The sequence below is a fragment of the Euprymna scolopes genome, chromosome 46, assembly GCF_053919585.1.
Source record: "Euprymna scolopes isolate OS-2025 chromosome 46, ASM5391958v1, whole genome shotgun sequence".
Taxonomy (NCBI): Eukaryota; Metazoa; Mollusca; class Cephalopoda; order Sepiida; family Sepiolidae; genus Euprymna; species Euprymna scolopes.
The window spans coordinates 70783017-70802725 of record NC_136527.1 but is presented as its reverse complement, the minus strand read 5'-3'; the positions used below and the strand labels follow the sequence as shown (position 1 = coordinate 70802725).

General features: G+C 33.2%; 1 protein-coding gene across 1 annotated transcript; it reads left to right on the top strand.

Moving 5' to 3' along the window:
- Positions 1-1455: 1455 nt before the first annotated feature.
- On the top strand, positions 1456-6500 carry LOC145271009 (uncharacterized). The gene has a single exon (XM_080126574.1). It carries the CDS (start codon positions 2550-2552, stop codon positions 3612-3614), a length of 1065 nt encoding a protein of 354 aa, XP_079982700.1. The 5' UTR covers positions 1456-2549; the 3' UTR covers positions 3615-6500.
- The last annotated feature ends 13209 nt before the right edge of the window (positions 6501-19709 follow it).

Below are 19709 nucleotides of genomic sequence, written 5' to 3'. Positions count from 1 at the left end.
TTTTCAAACAAATATTAAAATTAAATATCCACCTGCACAAACCCTTATGAAAACATGCAAACAGACACTGGTAAAAAAAACATAATACAAACACACACTGGTGAAAAAATTTTATGGAAACAGACACGTGTATAAAATCGTATGTAAACAGACACTTGGAACCAAAAACCCATATGCAAACATGAAAACAGACACCACTAATAAACCTCATGCAAAATCTATGTTCAAAAGAAATTTCAAAATAATATTGAAAAATATGACTGAAAGACTTCACTAGGCACTATCCTCGAGTGTCCAAGGTCTCTTTGTACAAGGGTTTGTCAGAACAATCTGGCATGAGTGTTACGGTGTTGCTCTATAATAAAGGGTTGTGAGTGTTTGTTGTGTCATCTCTAATAATAGATTAGAAGAGATGACGTGTTATATTATATATTTATGTTGTATCATAAAGGGAATCGTGTGTGAGTGACATGTATTTTCAGAATCTACCTCTGCTTCTTTGATGTTGGACCATCTGGAATTTCTTGTCTTGGAGGGAGACTTGATACCTGTTTTTGGATGAAGATTCAATCACTCCAAGACAGGGAATTAGCTCTATAGTTTATTTCACTCTTCCCAGATGTCCTGCAGAAGGTGGAAAGTTAAATCGGCCTGTGTGGGTTCTTCTACACACGTCAGCGTTCGTCACCCCCTAGTGAAGAGGAGGAGACAACGGGAAGCTGTCTGTTGTCTTCTGAGTCCAAATCAAATCTCAACGATTCAGCTAACCTGATCACATGACTCACATGCAATCAAATCTGCTGATCTTTTACTTCCGGTCAACGTGTCTACACTATAATTCGACTCTCACCCCCCCTCTCTCTCTCTCTCTCTCTCTCTCTTTCTCTCTATTCCTTAACATGAGGATACTTTTCCCATAGAAGAAAACCCTGACCAAATATTCAAAATCACATAGTATTCGCTGCCCAAATAAGATATCCTCATTATTGCTAACCCATATTTGCTTTTACGAAGAATGGTGCACATTCTCCAAGGGATGTTACCACAGGTAATAGCACGAAGCTGGATATTCTACCAGACTAGATAAATAGACTATTGGGGAAAAACTCAGTTGTAATTCTGTTCTGATTTGCGAGTTCCACAGAAAAATTTCCGAGGTTCACAGAAAAATTCCCGAGGTTCACAGAAAAATTCCCGAGGTTCACAGAAAAATTTTTGAATTCAACAAGGTAGATCTGATTTGAGCTCTCCCTTTATTTTAAAATTCTCCAAAAATCCGGAAACTAATCAATTTTAATGAAATTTTCAATATTTATCAAATAATGATTACAAAATATATAATCATGTTTTAAGCAATAATTATTGTTTATTTACAGGAACAAAGGATGAAGATCGAAAAAATTCTACAATTAGAAACAAAATAAAATGTTTGTTCATTTGATCAAAATGTTCAAAAGAAATTTCAAAATAATATTGAAAAATATGACTGAAAGACTTCACATGTGCGAGGTGTTTCATCCATCATTTTTATATGCAGCATCTTAATTCTGCTTAAGTAAAATGAAGTAAAAACTTTCATGCATGTAGATCAATTTTTTTCAAATACACAAGATTTAGCAATCCATAGGTGGACACATTGAATACCTACTGGAGAGAACTCGAATGGCTACTGGAGAAAACTTGAATGTCTAGTAGGCACTATCCTCGAGTGTCCAAAGTCTCTCTGTACAGGTGTTTGTCAGAACAATCTGGCATGAGGATACTTTTCCCAAAGAAGAAAACCCTGACCAAATATTCAAAATCACATAGTATTCGCTGCCCAAATAAGATATCCTCATTATTGCTAACCCATATTTGCTTTTACGAAGAATGGTGCACATTCTCCAAGGGATGTTACCACAGGTAATAGCACGAAGCTGGATATTCTACCAGACTAGATAAATTCTTGTCCTGGAATCCAGTAAGACCAAGAGACCAAAATGAAAGATATACTACAACGTATGAAAATGGTTAATTAGGGAGAGGAATATTATGTTCTCAATTTCTTTACTAACTCAGTGTTTGAGAAATAAAGAACTTAAATGGAACATTCAAATATCTATGAGTTCAAGTGTTAGCCCCAGGTGGTGGGCCCCTTGATTTCTGAGAACTTTGACTGAAGTAAAATAAAGCAAACAACTGAGGATTCTTATCCTTGTGTCAGGTGTAGCTGCTAATTTTCAACAAAACATGTTTTACAAAAACATAGAAAAGTATGTTAGATTGTTGTGCAAGATTGTTAGTGGTTAATCATTGTTAGAAACATTTTCATTCAAAGGTCATATGTGAAAAGGTAATGTGGTTTAGCATTTTCAAATTAAATATCCACTTGCACAAAACCCCTATGAAAACACACAAACAAACACCAGTATAAAATCTTATGTAAACAGACACTTGTAAAAAAACATAATACAGTATAAAATCTTATGTAAAAAGACACTTGTAAAAAAACATAATACAGTATAAAATCTTATGTAAACAGACACTTGTAAAAAAGCTCATATGCAAACATGAAAACAGACACCACTAATAAACCTAATGCAAACAGGCAAACAGACATTGATGAAAAAACTTGTGTGTGTGAAGTATGTGAATCAGCTTTTTCATCAATCCCCAGATTAAAAGTCCACTTGCGCATCCACACCAGTAAAAAGACTTATTCTTGTGAAGTGTGTGGCAAAGCATTTTCACAAACAGATCATAAAAAAGTCCACATGCGAACACATACTGGTGAAAAACCTTTTGATTGTGAAGTGTGTGGTAAAGCATTTTCAACAAAATCGGCTGTAAATGTGCATATGCGAACACATACTGGTGAGAAGCCTTATTCTTGTAATGTTTGCGATTCAGCATTTGCGCAAATTACTCAATTAAATAACCATGTGCAAACACATGCTGAAATAAAACCTTATAGATGTGATGTGTGTGGCCTGACTTTTTCGAGAAAAGATACTTTGGTGCAACACATGCGAACACACACTGGTGAAAAACCTTATGCATGTGACGTATGTAGCTTAGAATTTTCCAGAAAACAAGATTTTAAAATGCACAAGCGGGCACACTTTATCGAGAAACCTTGTACTTGTGTCGAGTGTGGCTCATCATTTTCAACAAAACATTATTTACAAAAGCATAGAAAACTATGTGGTTCATCGTTCTTAGAGAGATCTGCTTTAAAAGTTCACACGCGGAAACGTATTGGTGAAAAAAAATTCTGGTGTGAAGTGTGTTCTTTATCGTTTTCATCAAAGTTCAAATTTAACGAACACATGCGAACGCACACAGGTGAAAAACCTTTTGATTGTCAAGTGTGTGGAAAATCATTTACCCAAAAACACCATTTAATAGTTCATATGCGAACACACACTGGAGAAAAACCCTATTCTTGTGAAGTGTGCAAGTCCTCATTTTCTCAAAAACATCATTTAGAAACACACGTCCGCACACACACTGGAGAAAAACCTCATGTTTGTCAAGTGTGTGATTGTGCGTTTTTCCAAAAACATCATTTAAAACTACACATGCATAAGCATTCTGAAAAAAAATTAAACATCCAATTGGGAACATCGACATGAAAGAACAGTTGGAAATGACTTATATGCCATTCATTACGACCATTTAATCCCTACAGCCACCTACCTTGAAAATGCCGCTGTGAAACCTGACAGTTATATGGAATAAGTCAGAGAGAGTTGCAACCTTGATTGAAGTGAGTGTTCCTAATGATGGCGGTCTGAACAGAGCTGAAAGGGAGAAACAAATACCCAGGTCTCATGTATGATATGAAAAGAAACTGGAATCAATCATACCAGTTATCATAAGTGGATATCAATCATACCAGTTATCATAAGTGCCACAGAGCTTATGAAGAAGAACCTGAAGTCCTACCTAACTAATATTCCTGGTGAACCAAGTGCAAAAGAGATTCAGACAGTTGCACTTAAGGGAACAGCGAGGATACTAAAAAGAGCTCTCGGTTGGTTTCAATAAAAAACCGGGGCAATGTTGGCAGCTGGTTTGGCTGCCCCATACCCAGCATTGCTTCAAACAGACACGTGTATAAAATCGTATGTAAACAGACACTTGTAACCAAAAACCCATATGCAAACATGAAAACAGACACCACTAATAAACCTAATGCAAACATGCAAAATCTAAAAGAAATTTCAAAATAATATTGAAAAATATGACTGAAAGACTTCACATGTGCGAGGGGTGTCGTCCACCATTTTTTATTCAGCTTGAGCAAAATGAAGTAAAATCTTCAAAGGAAGAAAATTTTTAAAAAAGTATAAACGATGTAAATATAATTGCTTGACTAGAATAGGATACTAAAAAGAGCTCTCGGTTGGTTTTGAGGATAGTGCAATGTTGACAGCTGGTTTGGCTGCCTCATACCCAGCATTACAATCTTCAAAGGAAGAAGAAAAAAAAAAGTTTCTGAAACCTTACATAGTTATATGGAATAAGTCAGAGAGAGTGGCAACCTTGGTTGAAGTGAGTGTCCCTAATGATGGAGGTCTGAACAGAGCTGAAAAGGAGAAACAGACCAAACACCAAGGTCTCATGTATGATATGAAAAGAAACTGGAATCTTAGGTAGATATCAATCATACAAGTTATTATAGGTGGCTTCAAAGAAAGAAAATGAACACAGGGCATATAAAGAAGAACCTGAAGTTCTACATAACTAATATTTCTTGTGAACCAAGTGCAAAAGAGATCCAGACAAATGCACTTAAGGGAACAATGAAGATACTAAAAAGAGCTGTCGGTTGGATTTGATAATAAGCAGGGTAATGTTGGCTGCCCTATACACAACGTTACAATCTTCAAAGGAAGAAAATTTTTAAAAAAGTATAAAGGATGTAAATATAATTACCTAAATAAGAAGCTTGACTAGAATAGGATGCTAAAAAGAGCTCCTGGTTGGTTTTGAGAATAGTGTAAGAGTAACAATTTTTTAGTTTATGAGGAACAGATTATTATTGCAAAACAAGATGATGATTGACCTGATGACCTTTTTCCCGTCAGTTTTGTTTATTGTTTTGCAAACTCTCTGGGTCAGAGTTTGCATGTCGATTGACCTGATTACCTTATTTTCGCCAGGTTTGTTTACTGTACTTTTGCTGGTTTTTGTCTAACCCATTTTAATATCGGTTAGCTTTCCTGGCCAAGTGACGTAATATTGACGCATTCCAGGCACCATGAATACATGTCACTTTATTCCTGCGATTGTCTCATTGTGTTCCAATGATTCCCCTGACACCACTCTGTAACACTATTACAGGTCTCCTTATTCCTAGGATAAACTCATTGTGTTCTGGTGATTCCTTGGACATCTCTTCATAACAAAGATATGCAACTTGAAAGACCATCAAACGTCTAGCAATGTCAATCTGTACAACAAACAAGAATTTATGACAGACATACATGAAAGCAAATGAATAAAAGAAAAGATTAGTAAATCGGACAAAAATATTTAAATAAATAGTTATCACAATTCCTGGGAGAAAAATGGCAGTGAAGCGACCCTTAAATGGACAGTTCTTGGATATAGAGGTAACACATCATGGAATCAAGTTTTTCCCCTAGAATGGGTGTGGTTTGTTTTTTTTTAATTTTTTACACTAAGTGAATGAAAATATAAAATGATTAAAACTATTAGAAACTACGTTCTGATCCCCATCTGGCATCAGTTGAAATGAATGACTCTCGTCTTGAGGATACCTCAAGTTTTGACAAGCTTCTGGGCTTGGCCTTTACTTCTGATCTTAAATGGAACAGGTACATCAAATCTGTTGCCAAGGCCACTGGAAAAATGGTGGGATCCTTCTATCGATCCAGTAGATATCTCACTGCTGATTCAATTCTCTACACTTGTCTAGCTGAAAACACTAGTTTTTCCCCTAGAATGGGTGTGTTTTTTTTTTTAATCTTTTTACACTAAGTGAATGAAAATATAAAATGATTAAAACTATTAGAAACTACTTTCGATTATCTTAGGTTCCTTTACTGAAATTTGTGAAGACAATCTGGCAAGAAATCACATCCTTACATCATTTGTAGACATTTATGCTGATGACACTACCATCTATGGTAGCACATCTAAGTCAGTAAACAACCGAGTTCTCTCCAATTCTCTCTCCTCTCATCTTGAGCACGTGGTACAATGGGGAAAGGAGTGGCTGGTTACTTTTAATGCATCTAAAACCAAGCTTCTCTCTTTACATCAACGTTCTGATCCCCATCTGGCATCAGTTGAAATGAATGGCTCTCGTCTCGAGGAGACCTCAAGTTTTGACAAGCGTAATGTGAACAAACATATTTCTACTCATCTCGCTTCATAATCCTCCCCCTCACAAATTGTCCCCGATAGTAGCTCCTACTTCAAAGTAGCACTTGCGTTGTTTGGGGTGAAGATTGAATAAAAAAATAAAAAAATTAATCCATGTATAAAAATTCTGCCTGCTTTTTCTTTGGAGTTCTTTTTTAAAATTTCATTTTCCTGTTATTTTCCTGATGTTTGTAGAGAGATTTTTTCGAACCCTAAGTTCTTGCTACACTCTTTAGTTTAGAGTTAGTTGTAGTTTATTTACATATGAAATTATTGTGCTATTAAGTTTGTAATAAATTTCGATTTAATTTTTAGTAAACAGTTTTATTTTATAAGTTGTTTCTTGCAAAAATACCCCTCTGGGAAAAACAGATAAAACCAGCTGAAAAAATTGTCAACATAACCTATTCAATAAATTGCAAACATTTAGTTGGTTGGTTGTTTTTGTTTTACGGCATATCAACCCTTTTCAGGTTATTTAATGCCGAATCCAAAGATTTTGAAGAAAACATTTTTAATAGAATATATTTGTTGTTTTCAAGTCTGTTTCTATTTAACCCATAGTTGGGACCCTAACAGGTACTACCACTCCGTGTCAGAGTGGACCTGAGAGCAATGGTAATTTAAGGGTGGCTCCACACTCCCCAAAGCCCACAAGCTGAAGCCTCACCACTGGATATAGTTTAAGGTCATATCCAGGACCAAAAACATTTAGAAACACACACTGCGAATGCAAATAATGTTCATTTAAAGCAACTATACGTTGACTCATAAGAAATTGTGCGCCTTCTCGTAATCATGTTACCTTAACATTTTTTGTACCAATGTTCCTTAAATGGAACATAGTTTTCAACATACTATAGAAATTGTAATTTTGCTTTAAATTCAATTTTTATAAGTTATTTCTATTAAAGTAGCTTCATTTTACTCCAGATTTATGAAAACTTTTATAAATTATTCTTATAGTTATATTTATAGAAAAATTACAATTTCTGTAGTATGTTGAAAACTATGTTCCATTTAAGGAACATTGGTACAAAAAAGGTTAAATAATAACACTTAGCTGGATACTTCAGTACAGCAGATTACTGTTTGTGCTAGATTCTGATGATAAAAAGAAAATACAAAAACTTTAGAATAGGTATGTGATAATGTTGAAGTAAAAATTAGGCATAAATATGTAGTGACTAATAGTATCAATTGTTTACCTTCTGGTGATGCTACGTCAGGTAACTACATGAGGCTGGACACTCCATGAGACTTTCTAGATGAATTTTTGCCTTGAAATCCAGAAACCCAATGAAACAACCTAATAAATATAAACTATGAGATTGCTAAGTTGATAATTTAGAGAGAGAAAAGTTAATATTGTCCATGCCTAACTCAATATTTGAAAAGTAGAGACAACCCTTAAATGTTAAAAGGATACATCTCTCTCTCTCTCTCTATATATATATATATATATATATATATATATATATAAAGTGAACGGGTCTGTGTGTGTGTGTGTAAATTTCCTTGCGCAATAACTTTGTCACTTTTAAGTCTACATACTCGATATCTGATATACAGGGTACTGAGATTTAAGAAAATTTTTGTGACCCGTTTTTGGCCAATAAATTTGACTGTTGAGGGCTCAAAATTCAACGATTTGACTTTTGAGAACTTTACCAAACTCCTCCGACAATTTTGGGTCTAAATACTTGAAATTTAGATATAGGTTCCTTGGACATGGATCTAACTTAATGACTTGATTTGGGCCCAAAACAATAAATGGTCTGGGGTCATAATAAGGGTCAAAATTAAAAAAAATTAACCTCTGCGGTCTCTACCAAATTACTCGGACAATTTCTGGTCTAGACATTTTTAATTTTACATAAAGGGTATTCAGAGATAGGGCAAGCTTTTTCATCGGTTGGGATCGAACATTTTTAGGTACCAATATATAAATGTATGTATGCATGTCTGCCTAAAACTTTCGACACAGGCGACGGATTTTACCAAGATCAGTATCGTTTTAAAGTTCGACCTTTCATACGATAAATATAAAAAAATTGGCTAAAAACATTAATATCTTCATCTTCAACTGGGCACTTTTCTACAGGGGGGTCGCTTTTTTCCGATATTTTTGAAACTCATCCTCTCTTTTCGATTGTCTAGCCTAAATGTTAACATAATTCACTTCAGGTTTGGCGGTGGTTGTAACAACAAAGACTTCAGGTTTTTTCCCCGTTCTTTTCCTCCTTCGCGGTACGGGTTCAAGCCTACCTTCCTACTACCACTTATTTTTTCTTGTACAACATACACATCCAACCACACTTTGTGATCGGTTTTTGGCTAGAAATTTGGCTATTAAGAGGTCAAAGTTCAATGATTTGATCTTTGAGAACTCTACCAAACTCCTCCGACAATTTTGGGTCTAAAAACTTGAAATTTTAGGTATAGGTTTCTTGGACATGGATCTAATTTAATAACTTGATTTGAGGCCAAAACAATAAAGGTTAAGGGGTCATAATAGGGGTCAAATTTTAAAAAAATTGACTGTTTATTATTATTTTATTTATTTATTTATTTTGCTCAACATACACCTTCAAACACCCATGCTAGTATATATATATATCAAAACAAAGGGATGTAGTGTTTACCTGATATACGCTATGGTAAACTTCAAACTAATATAAATAACAGTATTTATATATAGAAAATTTAATCCCAACTGAATTGTTAAAAAAAAAGCCCAATACGCAATAAAGAGTAAAGCTTATTATAAGAGAAAGAAAATTAAAACTGGTTGAAGTGAGTGTCCCTAATTCTGCTACAGTCCATTAGTATTGAATAAACACGATAACATTGGCAGTTAATAACATACTTTGTTAAAAATAGTAATATTTTCTATGAACACTGGGATCTTCTTTAACACTCAATAATACGTTTAGTGTGTGTGTGTGTGTGTGTGAGGCTTTACTAGGTGTATCAGAATTTTTGTAGGAATTTTTGACACCCCTAACACGAAACTGCGATTAAAATATAAAAAACTCGTAATTTCTCTTAAAGTGGTTTGTTCATTTTCTTTATGGAGTATACTTCCAAAATAAACTATTACAGTTGTTTTAAAAGTAATAGAAATATATATATTTAAAAAAAAACAAAAAAACAGTAAATAATTTTACGAACTCAATGTTTCAATTTTTAAACTTTGAAAATCTATCAAAATTTTTCTATTGATTCTACTTTTACGATATTTTCAGGGTCAATGTGAAATTTTATGCTCTTTCCAATAAACCGAATATAATATTTTAGACAAACGTTTTTTTTAATTCACGCCCCTCCCCCATTTTCAAGTGTCTATTAAAAAGTAAATAATTAATTTACTCATCAAAGTTTTATATATCACAAATTGAAGAGAACAGATCAATAAATAATATATTCAAATTTGAAACAAAGAAAGGTAGTGTTTTTTAGAAATTTAGCTGTAAAATTCGAAGTTTAAAACCTTTTGTTTTTTAACCACGTTGTTTGCTTTTTCTTTTTTTTCCTGAAACCTTAGTCCTTGCTCCTTTAATTGAAAAAAAATTAGGGCTTGAATTACATTTTTCGAGTAGTTACAAGCTTGGAAAGACAGGGGGTCGAATAATTCACGCCTCCCGTTTTGAACTGTCTATTAAAAAGTTAATAATTAATTTACTCACCAAAGTGTTATATATCACAAATTGAAGAGAAAAGGTCAATAAAAATTATATTCAAATTTAAAATAAAAAGTAGTGTGTTTTAGAAATTTTCCTGTAAAGTCCGAAGTTGAAAACCTTATATAAAAAAAACACGTTGTTTGCTTTTGTTTTTTTTAATGAAACCTTGGTCCTTGCTCCTTTAATTGAAAAAAAAAAATTAGGGCTTGAATTACATTTTTCGAGGAGTTATAAGCTTGGAAATACGGGGTGGAATTGTTCACTATTTTTCACGAAATTTCTGACACACCTAATGCTTTACCCAATGCGAGCGGTGCGGGAGCGTATTGAAAGTGAATCACACCAATCTCCATGCCGTTTTTTTTTATATATGTATTTTTGATCGATAGAGTTTGAGTTAGTGCACCTTAATAAATTAGTTTTGCTATGTTTTCAATATCGAAATCGTTTTAACTGACAATCACAAAAATAAATACCCCCCCCCAAAAAAAAAAGCCAGCTTAAAAAAATACTAGATTGGAGAGAATTCTAAAATATTACCTTTCTTCACTTATATGCAGACATTAGGTACGGGCAAAATGAATGACGATGCTCAAAATGTATAAATATTTTGACCCCTCTCTTTACTTAAAAAAATCACTAAAAATCAGGAAATCATCTACTTTTAATTAAAGTTTCAGTATTTATCAAATAATGATTGCGGAATACAATGAACGAATTATTTTTATTTAAATTTTTGTAAAAATGTATTATTTTGTTTAAACAATAAATACCTTTACTAAAGCTATGGTTAAATAAAAAACGCAAGACTTTATTTTTGCTTTTTTTTCTATAAATAAAGCATCGTAATTTGTAACAATAAAAATAAAATAAAATGATGTTTACAGGGACATTACGACAAAAGCCCCTAAAGTCCGTATTAATGAATTCTATATAACTCAAAGAAAAATGAATTACTCGAGCTACCGATATTACTATTGAATTAAGCATTGTTTATTTAATATTTTCAGAAGAAAACAATTATAATTGCAAAAAATATTTCTATTTTTTTTTTTAATTACAGGTTTCGCATAATTTTTATATGCAAGATTTTAATAATTTCGTTGCTTGCAAGAGTGTGAAACTTTTGGCGTAACATATTTTTATTTTATATAATATTTAACAATAATTACAAAAAAAAATTAATTTAAAAACAGGAACACAGAAAAATAATTAAATTAAAAAAATGGAAAAATTGATACAAACGTTCAGAATTGAAATGTATGGATGCACGTCTGGGAAAAAAGAAAAAAAAATATCACATCCCTTCCTCCCTTTTAATTACATGACATGTTCAGTCTTTTGACTGTCTGAAATTTTGAGCCTTCGTATATTTCGTGTATACAAAATTTTAGTTTGTTGCATTTTGAGTATTACTGTACACATAGATGCGAAAAAATTGTCAAAATATATATATATATAACAAATAAATGTTATCAAAGGCAAGATACATTACTTTTCTACCTTACTGGATATATTTTTTGTGTTTTTATTCAGTGTAACATGTTTATTCAGCTCGAAAAACATGCAGTGTTTACCGATGTATTGGAAAATTCAAAATGGCGCCCGACTCTCTTTCGGAGAGGGTAAGCTTGGGAAAAGGTATTATAAATAATAAACTAGACAAAATACTGTTAGAAATTCGCTCAATATATGTTACTGTGACATAAGTTGACATATATTCGGTTGTTTTTTAATAGTATTTAGTCTAGTTTATTATTTATAACATCTTTTCCCACACTTACCGTGTTAAAGAGACAGTCGGGCGCCATTTTGAATTTTCCAATACATCGGTAAACACTGCATGTTTTTCGAGCTGAATAAACATGTTACATTGAATAAAAACACAAAAAATCATATCCAGTTTGGTAGAAAAGTAACTTATCTTGCCTTTGATAACATTTATTTGTTATATATTTGTTTTTTGACAACTTTTTCGCATCTATGTGTACAGTAATACAAACCCATTTATTTTTAAAGGATTTTTTACAATGGATTTATTTAACTTCAAAATTTAGCTGCATTGAGTAGCTCGCCGTGAAAACATTTGTCATAACTTTATTGTTTTCACATGTACAAATATCCCCCCCCCCTTTTAGAAATAAAGTTTAGTTCTTAATCTTTCAAATACAATCAAAAATCAGACGGAAACCTACAAATAATTATGATAAACCGGCTTTCAAAACTAGGTCCCCCTTTTTTTGTCCGCCCATTTTTGCCCGTACTTAGCAGCCATGGAATGTGACTCATTTCTCATATTAAAACCAAAGTTAAACATAATTGTTTGAGCGCAGCCGCAGCCCTGTTGTAAAAAAGAACTCCAAGAAAGCAATTAACTAGGGTTTGTATTACAGTACACATAGATTCGAAAAAGTTGTAAAAAAACAAATATATAACAAATAAATATTATCAAAGGCAAGATAAGTTACTTTTCTACCTAACTGGATACATTTTTTGTGTTTTTATTTAATGTGACATGTTTATTCAGCTCGAAAAACATGCAGTGTTTACCGATATATTAGAAAATTCAAAATGGCGCCCGACACTCTCTTTAACACGGTAAGTTTGGGAAAAGGTGTTACAAATAATAAACTAGACAAAATACTATTTAAAAAACACCGAATCGCGAATATATGCCAACTTATGTCACGGTAAGCGAATTTCTAACAGTATTTTGTCTAGTTTATTATTTATAACATCTTTTCCTGAACTTATCGTGTTAAAGAGAGACTCGGGCGCCATTTTGAATTTTCCAATACATCGGTAAACACTATGCTTTTCGAGCTGAATAAACATGTTACATTAAATAAAAACACGAAAAATATATACAGTTAGGTAGAAAAGTAACTTATCTTGCCTTTGATAATATTTATTTGTTATATATATTTTTTTTGACAACTTTTTCGAATCTATGTGTACAGTAACACAAACCTATTAACTTCAAGTAATACTTACTTTTTGTTTAACAATCTGCTTTCAACAAAGAAACAGTCATAAGATGCGTTAATTTAAACGAGATGAGGTTGACCTGTGGAAACCGAGTTTTAAGATGGTTACCGGAAAAGCAAGTTCGCAGAAAATTAAAATAATTATTTTAATTTATTGTGGTTTCAAATGTTTGTTCTTATTTTTGTTGCTATGTATTGTGTTTTTTTTTTTTTAATAGGTTTTATTGTTAACAAATTAGTCATGATTTTTTTTAACAATAAAAAGAAAACATTGTTTGAATGAGGAGAAAATATATTACCACTTTTAATATGAATGGGGATAAATAAATGAATGAATAAATAAATAAAAATAAAGATTTCCTGTGAGTTTGGGAAGACGACGCATGCGCCGACTTCTGATCTTAACATGTCAAACGAAAACACGGCACAAAATCAACGAAGGTTTCCATCACAGACACGAATCGAAAGAATGTTGGATAAAAGTAAGTATAATGTTACTGGAATTAGTTTACCTTTTTGTGAATATGTTTTTTTTTTAATTTTCTAATGATATCTTTTTTTGGTATTAGTGCACTTATTAATCCGTGCTGAAATAATAACGTTATTATTTAAAAATCCATTCTTAACATGATGAGTGTTTTGTACCTATTCTGTACTTTTACATTGCAAGTGAATAAAAAGACGGTGCTAATGCAGAGAGTGATCCGCGCTATTTTTAAAAATCGTATTTCCAAGTTTAATTAAAGTTTTATGATGTTTTTTTTTTTTTAATTCAATTGTAAGGTACAAAACACCCCTCCTCCCCATGTTAAGAACGGCTTTTTAAATAATAACGTTATTATTTACGTCCGGATCACTCGCTGCGACGCTGCAGTAGTACCAAAAAGACATATCATAAAACTTTAAGGTGCTAATGCAGAGAGTGATCCGCGCTATTTTTAAAAATCGTATTTCACGTTTAATTAAAGTTTTATGATATGTTTTTTTTTTATTATTCAATTGTACAAAATAGGTGCAAAACAGTCACCCTCCCCTCTTCATGTTAAGAACGGCGTTTTAAATAATAACGTTATTATTTCAGCATGGATCACTCTCTGCATGAGTACCAAACTTTAATACAACTTGGAAATACGATTTAAAAAATAGCGCGGATCAGTAAGTGTATTTGCATTAGCACCCCTTTTTTATACTCGGTTTGAAAGAAAAAACGAATTTTTTAAGAAAAGATGCCAGTAATTGGAATTAGATAAACATAAATATTTAAAATGTTAATTAAAAGTTAATTTAATCACTTTGAGAATTTAATTCTAAACGAATTACGTAGATAACTAGCGAAGTTTTATTTTCGTATTTAAATTTTGGGGGGTTTGTATTACTATACACATAGATTCGGAAAAGTTGTGGAAAAATAAATATGTAACGAATAAATGTTATCAAACGCAAGATAAGTTACTTTTCAACCTAACTTGATATTTTTTTAGTGTTTTTATTTAATGTAACATATTTATTTCGGCTCGAAAAACATACAGTGTTTACCGATGTATTACAAAATAAAAAATGGCGCCCGACTCTCTCTTGAACACGGTAAGTTTGGGAAAAAGAGTAAAAATTAATAATAAAAAAAAACTATACAAAATACTGTTAAAACTCCACCGAATATATGTCAGCCTATGTCACGAGTTTCTAACAGTATTTTTTTTTATTTCAAATGAATACAGAAATGCAAATGGAATGGCGTCTCAAATCTGTAAATATTTTCTTTGATATTAAAGTTTATCTTCAATTCGGTTTTAACAAAATTAAAGAAATTTTTGCTTTAAAATCTTTTCTAGAAATTTGCTTATATTTTCACAAGAATAAATCAGTCACAATGCATTTTTTTTTTTTTGTAAAGTACTTGGCCATTTTAAATTTGTTGATGGTGGAAAAAAGTCAATTACTTTGTGACCGTTCGAAATTTGAAAGGAAATTGCAATCTTTAAACTATCGAAGAAAACATCTTGTTGTTTTTAATATTTGGAAAATTCTTATGTATTTAAAAAATCAAATGACAACTGTTGTTTCAGGGTAAATAAATCCGTTTTCGGCACTTGTACAGTTTAACGAAGACATTAAAAAAATGAAAATATCGAAAAAAGTTTGAATTGTATGTATCCGTTATGGAACGAAGTTCTCAAAAAAAAAAAAAAAAAAAAAAAAAATTCACTTCATTTCATCAAGTATTTTTTAAATTTTTTTTTTTTTTATAGCGGAAAAACAATTTGTTATGATACCGAGCAAAAGGTTCGATGTTTAGGAAGAAAAGCTAGTATTAAAGATGGGGAGGGGTGTCGGGCTTTAACTGAAGTTATCTCCCCCGTGGCGTGTTCAATACATTTCATGATGGCTGACTTCAACGCACTCTCATAAAAACGTGCTTTTCGCTAAAAAAAATATTTTAAGAAATACTTGATAAAATAAGGTGAAATTTTTTTTTCGGAGATCTTCAGTCAAAAATGGGTATATACAATATAACCTTTTCTCGATATTTTCATTTTTGAATGTCTGGATTAAACTGTACAAGTACCCGATTTTTTAAGAAAATCGATACTTGTACAGTTTCATGAAGACATTAAAAAAAATGAAAATATCGAAAAAAAAAAATCATATTGCATGTATCTGTTTTGGACTAAAGATCTCCGGAAAAAAATTGCACTTAATTTGATCGAGTAGTTTTTTTTTTTGTTTTGTTGGTTGTTTTTTTTTTTGTTTTTTTTTTACAGTGGGAAAACACGTTTTTTATGACAGCACGTTGAAGGTAGCCATCTTGGAATCTCATGAGTGATACTATTGGGAAAAATATTGCTCTACATAAAAGAATTGGTTGATATCACTTACTGGATGAAACCAAGAAGAAATATTTGTGAAAGTGTAGACTCTTTTTATGTTGATAGCTGTTACGTTTGCTCCATTTGATTGGCCGAGCTGATTATAAAAGTCTGATTATGCAGACGAGCAATGAGTTTTATTTATTTATTTTTTGATCAGGCCAGCATTGTATGTCAAGAAGACTTGTGACCATATTAACTTTACCCGACCGACAAAGTGTTTATTTCTTACCTACGCCATAGGTCGCAATAACCATTGTTGCAAACTTTTGTTAAATAACCTTTTTAGCGCATGATACCCAAAATACAAAAAAAACAAACGTGACTGTATGTTCTAAGATACCACTATACAAAAAACAGCCTATCCTGCCTTGACAGAGTACAAAATAGACTTCGTGGCTTGGTGGGGATGCCCTCTTCTCTTCCCTGCAACCTCTCTCCCACAGAAGAGACGTAGCGAGCCTATTTTTGTTCTATCATTATTTCCATGGCAAGTGCTCGTCTGAGCTCCATTCTCTGGTCCCCACTCGCCAATCTTTTTCAAAAAACACCCGACTAGCTGAAACCACCGTCAATAATTTCCCCCACTCCTTATCTATGCCTAAATCAAAATGTAGATTCCATGAACAAAGCTTCTTTCTAAGAATTGTACGCCTGTGGAACTCTGTTCCGCTTGCCTGTTTCCCTCCCGACTTCAACCTGGATGTCTTCAAGTCCAACACAAACAAATTCCTGATGAACCGCCCCCTTAAGTAATGACACTTTATCAATTCTCCAATACTATTACTACACTATCCCATTGATTACTGTACACACAATAACCCTTATCCCCGAGTGGCCCTTGGGACTTGATAAGTTGTGAACTCCACATAAAAAAATTGCGCTTTGTGTAGCAAATTTACAGCAGTCTAACATCTTTTTTCTACAGTTTTATCGCATTATATTTTCCCATTAACACTCCTCATAAACCAAAAAAGTAATAAATTACAATTCTATTACTCGATTAAATTCATCATAATGCATTTCCTTTTTTTTCTTATTTTTTTAATTGAATAAAATCAATTCCTTCTTCACGGTCCAAAATTCGAAAAGTATTTAAACTATCAAATCGATCCACTAATTTCATAAATAAAGATTTTCTTAGTGAAATTACGTATAGTTTTATAGCAGTTTAGTTTGATTACTAATTTAAAGACTGTGTAATATTAAAATTTTCGGTGCTTCTACATTATTAGGACAAAATTTCATAGTCGATAAATGAAGTTTTCAGATGAAAGTACAATGTTTTCAACTGATTTTTTTCTCAATTCTAATAAGTTGCAATTGTAGTTTCCAAATTATCCAGTCGAAATTACCCGAATATTACTGAATTAAAAGATTTTTTTTTATTCAATTTTCACCCCAAACAAGGCAAGTGCCACTTTGAAGTAGGAGGCTACTACCGGAGACACAGCGGGGGCATTATGAAGGGAGGTCAGTAGAAAGATGTTTGTTTGAATTAAACAAAAAAACTTTCATTGTGTTAGCAGGTGAAAAATGTCCACCATCTTTGTTTAATTCGAACGGGAAATTCACCCCCTGTTTAACTTTCACGGTCGTTTTCATCAAATTCTCTTTTATTTTCTTTAATAAACAATTTTATACCTTATCAATTTACATAATTTTGTTATATAATCATCTTTAAAATACGAGGAATACGTAGATACCGTTGTTTTCCTGTGAAATTCAGTATTACGATTTTTGAAAGTCTCGTCCCAATTCTGTAGAAGCGCCAAATGTTCTCAGACAGTCTAAAAAACAAAACTAAGCAAAAATGACTTGGACAACGCTAATAAATACATCTAGTTTTGAATAAAATTTATTTTATTCTTATATTGCATTTTTGTCATGAACTAAATTTCTAATTTACTTTATAGTCTTTATAGTCTATGTTATTGTAATTTAATGTTTCACTCAATGAAATTTGATTTAAATGAAACTTTATTATTTTTTGTAAGTTAAACATTCCAAGATCTCGTTATTTTGTTAATACAATCATTTTGGGGGGAGGTAGCCGATTTTAAAACTATATCTCCCTCAAGTATTTTAACAAAATCTATTTTTTATTATACGTCTTTTGTTCTTTGTTTTTTTTACACGGTGGTCACCACTCATCAAGGCCCGGAAGCCACTCAGGGATAGTCTATGCTATTGTACCTATTTACTATGCCTCCCCACGGGACAGAGTAAGACACCAGGGTCGTTTTTTAACGCGGAGAAAAGGTACAAAAATAAAAATTGTCTCAGTCGTGAAGGATTTTCTTTTGTTTTTTTGTACACGGTGGTCACCACCACTCATCAAGGCCCGGAAGCGACACAGGGATAAGGGTTATTGCAAGTACAGTACGTTAGTGTGGAGATTTGATGAAGTGTTCACTTGAGGGGGCGGTTCATAAGGAAATGGTTTACGTTGGACTTGAACACATCCAAGTTGTAGTCAGGTGGGAAGCAGGCAGACAGAACAGAGTTCCACAGGCGTGCAGTTCTAAGAAAGAAGCTTTGTTCATGGAATCCACGTTTTGATTTAGGCACAGATAAAGAGTGGGGGAAATTTTTCACGGTGGATTCAGCTAGACGGGTGTTTTTCATGAAAGATTGGCGAGGGGGGACCAAAGATTGGAGTTCAGACGAACACCTGCCATTGAAATAATGATAAAACAAGTATAGGCTCGCAACGTCTCTTCTGTGGGAGAGAGGTTGCAGGGTAGAGAAAAGGGCACCCCCCATGAAGCCACAAAGTCTATTTTGTACTCTGTCAAGGCAGGATAGGCTGCTTTTAGCAGCTCCTGCCCAGATATGGCAGCAGTATTCAATCCTTGGGCGTACTTGGCTTTTATATAGATAGAGAATTACATCAGTAGTGAGATATCTTCTGGAGCGGTAGAAGGATCCCACCATCTTTCCAGCGACCTTGGCAACAGACTTGATGTACATGTTCCATTTCAGATCAGGAGTAAAGGACAAACCCAGAAGCTTGGCAAAACACAGGGCTTCTCCTAGACGAGAGCCATCCATTTCAGTTCATGCCAGATGGGGATCAGAGCATTGATGATGTAAAGATAGGAGTTTGGTTTTAGATGCATTAAAGGTAACCAGCCACGACTTCCTCCACTGAACCATGTGCTCGAGATCAGAGGAGAGAGAATTAGAGAGAACTTTGTCATTTACAGCCTTTGATGTGTTTCCGTAGATGGTTGTGTAATCAGCATAGATGTCAACGAATGATTTAAGTATGTGTTTAGGGAGGTCATTGATGTAGATCAGGAAGAGAGTTGGGCTTAGGATTGACCCCTGAGGGAGTCCAGCATTAATACTGCAGGCCTCTGATTTTTATCCATCGACCACTAAAACATTTCCAGTTATACCGTAGCTAAAATCTTGGGAAGTAGGCCCTTATGCCATACCTTGTCAAAGGCCTTTGATATGTCAAGAACAATTGCCCTAGAAAGGAAGCCTTTGTCAAGAGATTCACTAATCCTGTAAGATATAACCGTTAGTACATCTGTGGTAGATCTTGCAGAATGGAAACCATATTGTGTGTCACTAAGAAGATTGTTTCTGCTGAGGTGGTTTACTATTTCTCTATTTAATATGGATTCAAGCAACTTACTCCTAACACACAGGAGACTTATTGGTCTGTATTGAGAGGGACATGACTTATCACCTGAATTCTTAAATACAGGGCATACTGATGAGGTTTTCCAGGGAAACGGAATGCACTTCTCCTTAAGGCAACGCGTAAGCAGTTTCATAAT

Coding starts and splice junctions, on each gene's coding strand:
- LOC145271009 (XM_080126574.1), top strand. CDS start 2,550: ATGAAAACAGACACCACTAATAAACCTAATGCAAACAGGCAAACAGAC.